Source organism: Phaethon aethereus (genome assembly GCF_964289735.1).
Source record: "Phaethon aethereus genome assembly, chromosome: 5".
Taxonomy (NCBI): domain Eukaryota; kingdom Metazoa; phylum Chordata; class Aves; order Phaethontiformes; family Phaethontidae; genus Phaethon; species Phaethon aethereus.
Genome location: NC_138579.1, coordinates 17,570,200 through 17,583,001, shown reverse-complemented (window position 1 = coordinate 17,583,001; position 12,802 = coordinate 17,570,200). Strand labels below are relative to the sequence as shown.

The 12,802-nt window shown below is 39.3% G+C and overlaps 1 protein-coding gene across 1 annotated transcript in view; it reads right to left on the bottom strand.

Annotated features, from left to right (window-relative positions):
* Nucleotides 1-4,050: 4,050 nt before the first annotated feature.
* Nucleotides 4,051-12,802, bottom strand: part of CLMN (calmin) — a gene marked incomplete at both ends in the record, with an annotated part of 84,939 nt that continues 76,187 nt past the window's right edge. The window contains 5 exons of the mRNA XM_082000993.1: nucleotides 4,051-4,204; nucleotides 6,316-6,377; nucleotides 7,997-8,057; nucleotides 9,617-9,798; nucleotides 10,817-12,133. Of these exons, the coding sequence (XP_081857119.1) occupies nucleotides 4,051-4,204; nucleotides 6,316-6,377; nucleotides 7,997-8,057; nucleotides 9,617-9,798; nucleotides 10,817-12,133 (1,776 nt within the window). The remainder of the gene's footprint in view (nucleotides 4,205-6,315; nucleotides 6,378-7,996; nucleotides 8,058-9,616; nucleotides 9,799-10,816; nucleotides 12,134-12,802) is intronic.

The window sequence follows — 12,802 nt, the reverse complement described above, 5'->3', positions numbered from 1 at the left end:
ATACATAGAATTTTACAGGTACTCTTAAAATGGTTTTACAGTTCTATTAAATATATAGATAAAATAATCACTGCTATATAAAAAAATCATTTTAAAACAGCTGAACTCTTAAGCTTTGCATAAAATTCTGTAGACACATTCATTACTATCTAGAAACTCAATAAAAATACATTTTGGAGCTCAATCCATCAAAAATATTCATAGCATTGAAAAATGATTGTCATTTTTTACTGTAATCTGTGCTTGCCCTATCTTTGCACTGATAATTTCTTACAATTTGGCAAAGGCTATATTCAGTTCAGTCTGTAAATTATATGACTGTTCAACTCATTTCTTCAACTGTTAAGACATCTGCTCCATAAATGTTTAGTGGGGTTCTGTCTTTAATATCGTATCTTCCCTTGCACTTTCTATAAAATCACAATGAAACCCTTTGCAGTTAAGTTACATGACTGAAATAATATTGAACTATCCTACTGTAGCTGTCTCTCAGTCCTTAATGTTCTGTGAACACCAAAGGTCCTTTATCCTGTGATCCTCAAGCACTTCCTGACACTTACACTTCCCAATATTCTGCTACCCACACATTTGCTCAACAACAACAGGTTTTAGAAATGGTCTTAACAGATCAGTACCCTTGTGTATCTGAATTCTGCTGCTAAATCAAAATCCCAAATGCAGTCAGTTCAAGCTTAGCATTTTTCAAAAGCCCAGGCTAAAACTGAGGAAAAACTTTCTTATTCAGACAGTGCACATATCTGTTGGAAAATGGATAGATGACAGATTGCCTGCCAGCCTTTAAAACCTATGGTACCTCCGGTCCTCTAGCCAACAAGTTAAAACAGGCTTTGCCATAGTGAATGCTTCACAGTCAGGCTTTTAGACTGTAAGCTCAGAATAGGACACAAAGTCTAACAAGAAGCAGTGTTTTCAGAATAGGACACTTGCATTGAGGGATTGGATCTTGTGCTGTGGAAGAAGAGATGCAGGCTTACAAGTCAATGTAAGTGGGGGAAGCTGCTGCTTATGCAGATGTCATTTTTTGCCAAGTAACTTCTGAAGAGTTCAGTCTCTTTTCATGCACAGTTGACCATACCAGTATAATCACTCTTAACTCTTTACCCTGGATCTTCTTACCCATGGAATGGCTAAGTAAGGTAGACTGCTTCTGTTACAGCAAAAACACAACCAAACCCAAATATGGCAGCTTAATATTGTGGACTAATTTAGTAATTTTTTCATCTATTTTGCATAGAAGAAACAATCTCCATCTATTAATGGGATAGGCTGGAAAGCATACATCAGTTTAAACATCGGGTGAGATGATCAAGACAATTGCTGGTTGCTGTTTTGACACTTAAACTGCTCATTTCACTGTTTCAGTCACTGTTCATCAGTGGGAGGCAAGAAAGAAAACCGTGGGTTTTCTCCCTCTTGGAAGAAAATACTGTATAATGAAGTTGCCGGCATCAGTGCATTCCCATTCACTTTTCCATTCTTTATGAGTGTCAGTTGTTTACATGAGACATCCAAAGACCTCCTCATTCTGATTAATTTTCTTAGGAGGAAGGAGAAAAGACAGAAGGGAGCCTACTTTACTTAATTGAACTTTGATAGCTGTAAAGTTATATGAAGAGACTGTAATCCAACTCCAGGTAATCTCTGCTGAAGACTAAGAAAGATGAAAGAACCAGAGAATAAGATACAAAGGCTCAGAAAAAGTTGTCATAAACCCAAGGAGCCTATGAAGGTTGGCACATAACGAAGAGCTGTCAACACTTTTGCTCCAAACTAATGTACATTGCTACTTTCCACTTTTGAATAGCTGCTATAGCCCAGCCTGGTATTCACTGGTTTTCAGGATAAGGATATAAAGTTTCTTGCATTAAATTTTATTCTGTCAGAGAAAAAGCACTAGCCCTTCAATAATATATTTTAGCCTACTTCAAGAAAGCATCTGCAAAAATTCTAATATAGGTTTTCTTCTGGAAGAAAGTATCACTGTCTATCAACAAGCAAACAGGTTCACGCATCACAAAATTGGATGACTCAAAATGTTGAACATTTTCATCAGCAAGATGAAGGATGATTGTTTTTTACTTACATCATTTACACTGAATTAAGTTGGGAAGTTTGGATCTGTTCCTCATCAGGCACAAAAGATCTTATTTTTAGGTTCATGGGGTGAATTCAGTGCTAGTCAATGGTGACAGGACAGAATAGGAAAGATTTCAGCTTTCTGTTGACTGAAGGAGGTTCAGAATTTTATCTTCAACGTTTAAGATCTCCTGCCTTGCACTGCTGCTGTTGAATTCTAACTGCAGCTCGTAAGAAAAATCCCAGGGAAACAAAAAGCTTGTCAAGAATAATGAAGTGTGATGGAGGGTTAGGATTACCCCAGCAGATAATGTAAATACAAACAGGTTTTACATATCTGCAAATAAATTGCTATATATTCTGATGTGTCCTGAGCCCAGGTACTATTAGTTCAGATAAAAACTAAGCCAGGGCAGAGACACACCTTATGCTAAAACAAAATACGTAAAACTTACAGCCACGTGTTGTTAACTTGTACTCATGTAAGTTATGAAACCCCTCTTTTTATAAGGCACATTGCAGTCCACCTTAGAAAGTTTTAGGTGGAAGCAGCAACGTGTCGTAGTCTCATAAAGCATACTATGAAACTAAAAATGTGCCGATGAAAAATAGTGACCTCAATAAAAGTCACACAGAGAAAAGTTACTGCTGTTAAATTGAATTTGAAGACTTCTCTGTTGTCCTGTAATGCACGGGTATACCTTCTCTGTGAAAAAGCCTAAATCAAATATCCTAAAGTAATCACTTATGTGGACAAAAATTCCAAGATGCAGAAGTGGCTCAACTGTGTCTATGGACAAGCCACAGGATTCTCTTCAGTAGCGCTAGAAAGACAATACTGGCTGTCAACATTTCTCTGTATTTAGTTTTACATCTGTCATTTCTTTCTCTATTGATTTGGGCACTCAAAGGATATTTCTAGTCCTTTTACCATGCACTTGTGCCTTAACAGTAGACTCGGCAAATTAGGTTACCTCTTATTTTTTGTGTCTTCAAAAAAGAGAAATCTTCACATGATCTGATAAGTAAAAGCAGCAGAGAAGAAGCAGCAGAAGCAGCCTCAGCAGCAGTGAGGTACTTTAAAAAAACAAACAAAACCCAAAAACCATGGTAGCTGTTCCAGATAAAATTATTGAGCTTCGTGAACATCTTTTCAAAGATTCCCACCATCCGTAACATACAAAAAGTGTACTTCTTCAGGTATTCTCTACAGAATTTTCTGGGCTAAGATTTCCTGTATGATCCCTCCTAAGAAGCAGCTAACATGTATGTTCTTCACATTTCTCCACACCCAATTTATTCCTGTGAATTAAACATAACAAAAGGTGCACGATAAAAACGAGTTTAAATCCTAAAAAACCAAACTACCCTACCCAAATAAACCTTCAACCTGATTTTGTTGCTCCACTAGATTGCCACTGGAATTGTAATCAGTTCCTGGGGTCAGCATGTTCTACCACCTGCAGCTCTGCTGTGCCTCCAGCTCTCTCAAAGAATTCCATGGAAAATGTGAAAAAGCATTTCTAGCCTTGCCCTTACAGATGGGCCAGATTCATGAGCAAGTCAACACCACCCCTCTTCCACAGCTGTCAGGCCCTACATAAGTAAATGAAGCCAGGAGAATAATTTTTGAAGACTAGAGCTCTGAATTGTTCATGTTTCTACTGATAAATATCTGGGCTTATTTAGCATCTTATAAAGCAAGGCACAAATGTACAAAATCGCATCTACTAAATCAGGTAATTTCTATATATATTTACACAATTATCGTAATATAAAATGTGCTTAGACACTGTCATAGCACAACAGTAGAGGAATTGAGGACAACCTGATAATAAATGCAAATACCAGGTCCTACATTTCTGTTTGTGCTTCACCTGAAGGAACATACTCATACGTAGCTACCCAAAGCAATCCAGCCATCATCCTTTACTTTTTCACACCTCACAGAGATCAAACTTTGTTGCTAAGAAGCTGTGGAAGGAGTAAAAGGCAGTAGACCAGCACCCAGAAGAAAATGATGAAGTAGAATAGCTCTGGCTGCTCAACAGTCATAATCTCATGAGTTGGTGCTGGAGTCTCACTTGCTTCCAAGTCCTTTTTCTTCCTGAAAACAGGAGAGAATTTGATAAGAGGCAGGAAAAAGAAGAAAAAACCCTCACTGTTAGTATTTACAGTAAAGATGAGAGGGTGGACTAAAAGGTAGCAGTATAATGAACCATTTCAATCTAGTCAGTAGGAGTCCAGGCTAGAGTAGGAGGTGCATAATGTGCTTTAGCAGTGTGTTCCCTTAGGAGGCAATGTACATAGCAATTAATCCTCTGAAAACTCTGGACAAATTCTCAGGTAGTTTAAATAAATGCCATTACAGTACAATCCTTTAATGATAGTGATTTCCATCAGTCCAAAAGATGTCCTTTTATATTCAGAACAGTACACATAGCTCTGGGCAACACATACCACACTTCCACAATTTTACTTGTACACTGTATCTAACTTGATATACTTTCCCCAAATCATCTACTTTCAGAGCTTCTCATGTCGGACACCAGACCATTAAACAGAAAAAGTCCAAGACTTCCAGAAACCAACTAGCAGTTGGGGTTTTGTAGGACAACTGCAAAATTCCACTTTTCCAAAATTCCAGCTGCGGTTCATAAGGGCAAAGGCCGATGGACTCTGCCAGCACCACTGAGCTCTCACAAAGACAAGAAAAGGCAGGAGATAGTGCACTCATTTTATAATTTTATACTACTATATGAATCACTCTCTGGTAGACTTTTTTTAAATCTACTTTTGGAGAAAACTGGGTTTTGGCCTGTTTTAATGAGTCCTTTTTCTGGCTTAGGGCATCCTACTTGCTCAGATATTATACTGGATATATACCTGAGTATTACATAAAACTTGTTCCATATCAGCCATCTGCAAACAGGCATAACTGTGACAGCTATTCATGTATTTTTTCAATGTCCTGGTTTCAGCTGGGATGGAGTTAATTTTCTTGAGAGAAGCTAGTATGAGGCTGTGTTTTGGATCTGGGATTAAAATAATGTTGATAACGTGCTGATGTTTTTAGTTGTTGCTGAGCCGTCAAGGACAGTCCTGTTTCTCATGCTGCCCTGCCAGCGAGCAGGCTGGAGGTGCCTGGGAAGCTGCGAGGGGACACAGCCAGGACAGCTGTCCCAGGCTGGCCAAAGGGATATTCCATACCATACAACGTCATGCTCAGCATATAAAGCTAGAGGGACGTTTGGAGTTATGGTGTTTGTCTTCCCAAGTAACCGTTACGCGTGATGGAGCCCTGCTTCCCTGGAGATGGCTGAGCACCTGCCTGCCCATAGGAAGTCGTGAATTAATTCCTTGTTTTGCTCTGCTTGCGTGCGCAGCTTTTGCTTTATCTATTAAATTGTCTTTATCTCAACCCATGAGTTTTCTCACTCTTACCCTTCCGATTCTCTCCCCCATCCCACCAGGGGGGAGTTAGCGAGCAGCTGCGTGGGGCTTGGTTGCTGGCTGGGGTTAAACCACGACATCTTAACAGAGGCGTGAGACCAGGACACTGGATCCCGATAATATTTTGTGTGTTTTCTGAATTTAAATGCAACCATCATTTTAACTAGAAGTTCTGGAAGGTACTATTCAGTATCAACTGAGGGGGAAAACGTAAAGCAATCCTTGTTTCTTACAGATATGTAGACCTAATACCAAAGGGATACACACTCTGCGTTCAGGATCCATCACCAGAAGTCTAAACTAAACACACATACAAATTATAAAAACTCATGGATGCTCTAACAGAGGCCAGAAGTCCACTGAGGTATCATCTTTCCCTAGCACTGACCACACTAAACATTGTCTTGACAGTCTTCCAAACCTGGAAAGAGTCATCACTGCCAGAGGGCTTCATATTTGAAGTCCTCCCACTCTTTTCTTGGTCTGAAATATCCACCATATGGGTAAAGTGCTCACTATCTTGCTTAGACAGCTGAATCCTTCCTCTCAAGTCAAGAAAAACATTTTAGTCAAGGGGGAGATCGAGCAATAAAGAAGTTTTGTATCTAACACCTATGTGAAATACGGACTCCAAGCCGTTACACAAGACATCCAGTCAGTCTCTACCATTATAGCTATTTTTAATTTCCCTTTGTAACTTTGTTAGAAGTACCTAGGAGTTACGGATTCCTTGCAAAAGTCTTTGTCTGAATAAGGACGACTCACCTGATGATTAATGGATTTTCACCCATATCTGTCATCTTCTGCTCGTTTACACCATAGATTTCCTTAAACAAAGCAGGAATAGATGATATAATAAAAATAAAATTCAGCATCTCACAAAGATGGTAATTCTGTGTGTTATTTTATGCAAAGTATGTCTAATGTTTGCTCAAATAAAATGGAAGTGTGCTTATAAATTTATTCCCTGACAGCACATCCACCACTGCAGACTGGTACATACACAGAAAAGAGAAAAAGTTGTGGAATAGTAAGATTTTTTTACTTTCAACTGCTTTCCTTCAGTTGAATGAATGAACGAAAAAGCTCCCTTTTTTCATATATCTTTCTAGTAGCTCTGACAGCATTGCAAAATTAAAACATCTGTGTGAAACCTCTGTTTCACTGAACACTGGTGGCAGCATTTCTTTAAAAATACAAAATGGTCAGAATTTTATTTTGTGCTGAAAAGAGCCATATTCCTATCCTTGCTCAGTGTGCCCAGATTGCTGATGCTTTCCCTTTCTTCTGACTTAAAAAATAAAAATCCAGAGCTCAGTTGTATAGTGTGCTCTCAAGAAACCAATATGAATTACATTTGGCATTAAGGATGCAGTTTCATGTTACAACTAAAATTCTTTTAGGGTTAGCTGCTGCTATTGAGATAATGTAATACACCATTGCTATGGAGGAGAGGGAAAGAGCCCAATCTTTCATAAAAAGTGCACTTCAAGAGACGCCCAGCATTTTTGCAGGGCTGTGTCCAGGACACCAACATACATACAGAGAATGCACAAACTAAAAGAAACTGGAAAGTGTCCTGGTTTTGGCTGGGCTAGAGTTGTTTTTTCTTCCTGACAGCTGGTACAGTGCTGTGTTTTGGATTTAGTATGAGAATAATGCTGATAACACACCGATGTTTGGTTGTTGCTAAGTAGTTGTAGTGCTTATACTACACTATAAGGCAAGGACTGTTCAGCTTCCCATGCTCTGCCAGTGAGGAGGTGCACAAGAAGCTGGGAGGGGGTACAGCCAGGACAGCTGACCCAGGCTGGCCAAAGGGATATTCCATACCAGATAACATCGTGCTCAGCATATGAACTGGAGTTGGCCGGGAGGCGGGAATTGCCGCTCGGGGATGGGCTATCGGTCATCGGGTGGTGAGCAATTGCTGCATTGTGCAACACTTGTTCTTGTATATTCCTTTATCAGTAATATTGTTATCGTTGTTGTTTCCTCTTCTTTGGCTGTCCTATTAAACTGTTTTTATCTCAACCCATGAGTTTTCTCCTGATTCTTGGGAATTCTAGGGACTGTTCTTTAGCCCCTAGTTGCTGTCTGGAGCTAAACCACGACAAGCAGCAAATAAAGGCAGCTCCAAAGAAGCAAAATGTTGCAGCTATGCAGTTATGACAAAGTAAGTCTCAGAGTTACAATAGATTTAATTGTAGTATTAGGTGCTCCTTTGTGGGTTTGTTCAAGGTTCAATACGGTTCAGTTCCATACATTTAGGAGAGTTCAGTAAGCTTTTTAGCTATGTTTGGTTTTGGCACTAAAATTATTAGAAGTTACAGGGCTTTTCTATTATCAGAGCTTTATAAATGGAGTAGAGCCTTTTTAAGTATGTGAACTTTTGGAGTTTAAGAGAAATAGAGAAACAGTGATAGATAAATTTCCACATACTTACCTCCTCAGAAGTATTAGGAGATCTTTTTCGGAGATAAATGTTGGAATCACTGTTACTGGTTCTGAAATATATGTGAATGCAAAGTTTTTTAAATTCATACCGCTAAGTTTTGTTTTGACTTCAAAGAGAGCCACTGCAATTGCACATGCTAGTTTCAAGCTACGCAAAACCACAAATATGCATTGTTGCATGAGTTAGATTATGGACTTTAATTTATCAGTAACATTATAAAAAATAGCTTTGTGAAAATTTGACCCATGATAAAAAATCCATATGCTCAAATTGCAATCTTTTCTGAAAAAATGGTATCTGACAGGGTTTTTGCACCTTTGATATCATTGACATTTAAGTGAGAGTATACCCCAGGTTTTATGGCTTTCTATATAAATAGAAAATTGAGAGACCTTGCAGGGAACAGAAAGCTTGAAGGAGACAATGAGTTTTTTAAGTAAACTCTTAAACTCTAGACTGGTATAGTAATAAGCCTCAACAAATTACAGTTCGTGTCACACTCACATACATTACCTAAGAACCAAATTGGAACGTAAGAGGGAACAGAAGTGAGTGGAGTAAAATTAGCTGAGTGTCTCTGTACTGGGTCTGGCTGGGGTGCAGTTAACTTTCCCTGTAACAGCCCCTACAGTGCTGTGCTTTATAGCTAGAACCGGTGCTGACAACACACCAGTGTTTTGGCTATTGCTGAGCACCAAGGCTCAAACAGCACCAAGGCTGTCTCTCCAACCCGCCCCACCCCAAAGGCCAGCAGGCTGGGGCTGGGCAAGTGGTTGGGAAGGGACAAAACTGGGACAGCTGACCCAAACTGACCAAAGGGATATTCCACCCCATATGATGTTGTGCTCAGCAATAAAAACTAAGAAAGGAGGAAGCTTTCAGAGGGACACAAACACACACGCACTCTCATTATTAAGGCATTTGTCTTCTGAAGCAACCTCTATGCCTACTGAGGCCCTTCTTCCCAGGAAGTGGCTGGACGTTGCCTGCTGCTGGAAAGTAGAGAATAAATTTGGTTTTTGTGTGTGTGTGTCTCCTTTTGCTTTGCTTCCACATGTGGGCTTTGCTTTTTTTCATTAAACTGCCTTTACCTTGAGCCATGAGTTTTTCATCTTATTTTCTGCCCCCATCCTCCTGAGGGTGGCAAGAGAGAGGGTGTTTTGGTGGGCACCTGGTGGCCAGCCAAGGTTAACCTACCACAATCTTGTTCACTTGTTATAGACAAAATAGGAAAAAAGTCCAACAAATATCTATTGGAATGAAGCAGTGTCGCACTTCCACATAGTGCCACAACACACATAGATTATTTCATCTATGTTACAAAACACTCTTTCTGTTGGAAAAACAGTTATAACACTGCCATGTTCAAAAGCACTGGGATTCCAGTTGGGTTTTGTGTAGCAAAGTTTGTAAAGCAACGTCAAATCAAGTCCCATTGGCACTGAATCACTCGATAGGTTTAAGAGAAACACAGGAAGAAGCCAATGAGTCCCAATACACTTCTTCTAAAAGAAGTATGCAAGAAACATCCAGTGGACAGGGCACACTTCAAAAGATCAGGCATTCATACCAGTTGGGTGTATTTAAGACAAAGTTAATGTGAAATACCTGGTAAATTCCTGACAGTCAGCAATTTCTTCCAGTTTATCTTGTGACAGAGTAGTAGTGGCAGCTCCTGAGATCTGCACGTCTTCTGTTTCAATTGTATTTTTCCCTTCTTCCTCCCTATTACTACTTTTTTCTGGTCTCTTTATGGCTATTGATAAATCCTCTAGATGTTCTACTATGGCCTGTTAAAATTAAGAAACATTTTGCATTAGACGGTAAGACCGATTCCCCACCCTTCTAAATGTCTTAGTAGTGTAGCCTATGCAGACACTAAATTGCATGTAGTGTGAGATTGAAAGTCTCACTGAAGAGAATAAAAAGTAATTAATTTACTGAAAATAATTTTGGATACACTGAGCTATAAAGTATCATCAGTTCAACATACATACAATTAGTTGTCAGTTCTTTTGATATAAGAAGTCATGACATGACAAGGCTCTTTGAAGTAATCCACTAAGACTTTTATTAATATATCCCAAATTAGTCTTTGAAGCTAAAAGCAAATAGACTTCACTGCTCTAGTAAATGTCAGGACCAAAACATGTCCAAGCAACTTGTCTAAGCAACATGTAGAGTAACATTAAATGGACAATCATTCCTCAGAAACACTGTCTAAAATTACTGTGCTGGAAAACATCTAAGAATTCAAAATCAGTGTCTGCAAGAAGAAATAGAGTAGCAAATTGCCTAAATCCAACACACCGAATAATTACCAAAAATATCCCCTCTTTCTCCTCCTCCAGTGTAGACAAGTCTTCATTTCACCCATATAACTTATCCTACTCAAATTGATTTAAGTTTTTGTAGGCAAACTTACTTGGATTCAGACAAAAATTACCTTTGCCTCTATCCTTTCTATATCAGCAATACTACTTCCTGTACCTCTCATTACAAATTATTAGAAATACCCTCTGTGATAATCATTTATGCCTAAGGATTATACAGGACTTTAAAACATAATTAAAATTCACATTTTTGCAGGGCTTATTCTCTCTTTTAATGTCAGATCTTCTCAGAGATCTGCAATTCCATTAATTCCAGCAGGGGGCTGTGGCAAACAGTGTTACGGGACAGGAAAACAAGTACATTTTACATATTTCTCCAAAACATTGCAAAATGAAAGCAAATGAAAACTATTGAGGTCAGATGCTAATCACCCATATAAACACAAAGAAATGCTGGTAATAAAAAATAAAGTACCTCAGGATGTTGTGGAATAGTGGAATCTTGATGGTTGTTGGCCTTTGTGCCATCTTCTTCAATTTCTAACTCCTCTCCTACTAGTAATGGCACTTCTTTTTCATCAGAGAAATTCATGTGACTGTTAATATCTGCTGCTTCCTCCTCACCGTTCTCAGTATCTATTTCTGATGGAGGGACACCTAGCTTATTACCTAAGTCTGTCTCTGCAGCATCTTCCGTGTAGTTCTGTTCCGGTAAGCCTTTCTCATGTAAAACATCTGTTACTGTTTCAGAAGCAGCATTGTCATTTCCAGTATCATAACCTTCAATACAAGGCTCAAGGTAAGCGTTCAAAACTGCTGATATGGGAACATTATAATGTGGATAATAAAAGAGATCATGGGGTATTACAGATACTTTTGAAGAACTGGGTAGCACTTCAGCTGAAGACTCAACTTCATCACAGCCGTCCAGGTCCTCTGGATTTTTAGGTACATCTGAGAGGGAGTCATCAGATGTTTCATGCTGGGTAGATAGTTCTTGGCTTTTGAGATTAGAACCATTCAGTGAACAATGGTTAGTTTCTGTTGTCTCAAAGAGAGGTGATTGCTTTGTATGTTCGTTTTGTGGAATTTTCAGTATTTCCTCATTTAGAAGATGAAGAACATATTTATGCGTATCTTCTTGTTTTGAGGTATCTTCTGGTAGAAGAATTGAAGTCTGGTGTTTGCTCTCTTCTACTTTATTTACAGATTCATCTGTAAGTATACCTGAAGTCCAGGATAATGGACTCAAAGAAGAAGTATTGGCTGAAAGGCTTTTAGTTTCGTTGTCATATTCAGTAGAGGTTTCTTTAGTTAATTCTTCAGAGTAGTCTTCAAAAGAGTCAACAGAATTTTTCTGATCTGTCAGAACAGCTGGAGAAAGGTCATCATTCTGTTTCAGTGGACCATCAGATATGCCCCCTTCACCTGGCATGAATTTATCGCTTAGAACCTCCCAAGAGGAATTGGATTCAAAACTGACAGATCCTGTAATTTTCAGTGAGGTAGGCCTCTGAGGCTCCGCTTCAGATGTTTCCTGTGAGTCACCTAACATTTGATTCAATTTCCCATTACAGTTTTCAGGAACATTTTCTGATGGGATTCTCTCAAGGGTGTCATGAATATGAACCTTTGGAGGAGCAGGATGACTCCTTTCGTGATTAACAGTATACATGTTTTCTTCACTTTCACTTAAAATCAAGATTTTGCCTTCCTTTTCTGAAGGTGTATCTTTGATGTGGACGTACGTGGACTCAATTGGAAGCTCCTTGTCAGGATCTGTAAAGTCTTCCTGTAAGTGATGATACACCATTAAAAGACCAATCATTCCTCAGACACCAGTTTACTTTTCCCAAACACTACAGAAAGTATAACTACCTAGCCCATCACCCCATTACCTTGTGAATGGCCAATTAATGACTCACTTATTTTGAAAGCAGGGAAACCAATCTGGCAAGTCAAGTTACTTGAACAAAGCTCAATGTCAAGAAGCCGCTTGTACAGGAAGATTAGAATGCAGACAAGCCTACTCCTCAGCTGTTAATGTATTCATCTCTCAGTGCTGTACCTGTGCAGACAACTGACTTGGCTTTTTGACACAATCCCAAACCTGGGAATAAAATAAATCTAACAAGTCCACTAAACCCACTGTGAAATATATTAATATACTAGATGAGTGCACCCTCAGCAAGTTTGCGGATGACACCAAGCTGAGTGGTGCGGTTGACATGCCTGAGGGACAGGATGCCATCCAGAGGGACCTGGACAAGCTCAAGGAATGGGCCCATGTGAACCTCCTGAGGTTCAACAAGGCCAAGGGCAGGATCTTGCACCTGGGTTGGGGCAAGCCAGTATCAACACAGGCTGGGGGATGAAGGGATGAAGAGCAGCCCTGCTGAGAAGGACTTGGGGGTACTGGTGGATAAAAAGCTGAACGTGAGCCAGAAATACGCGCTTGTAG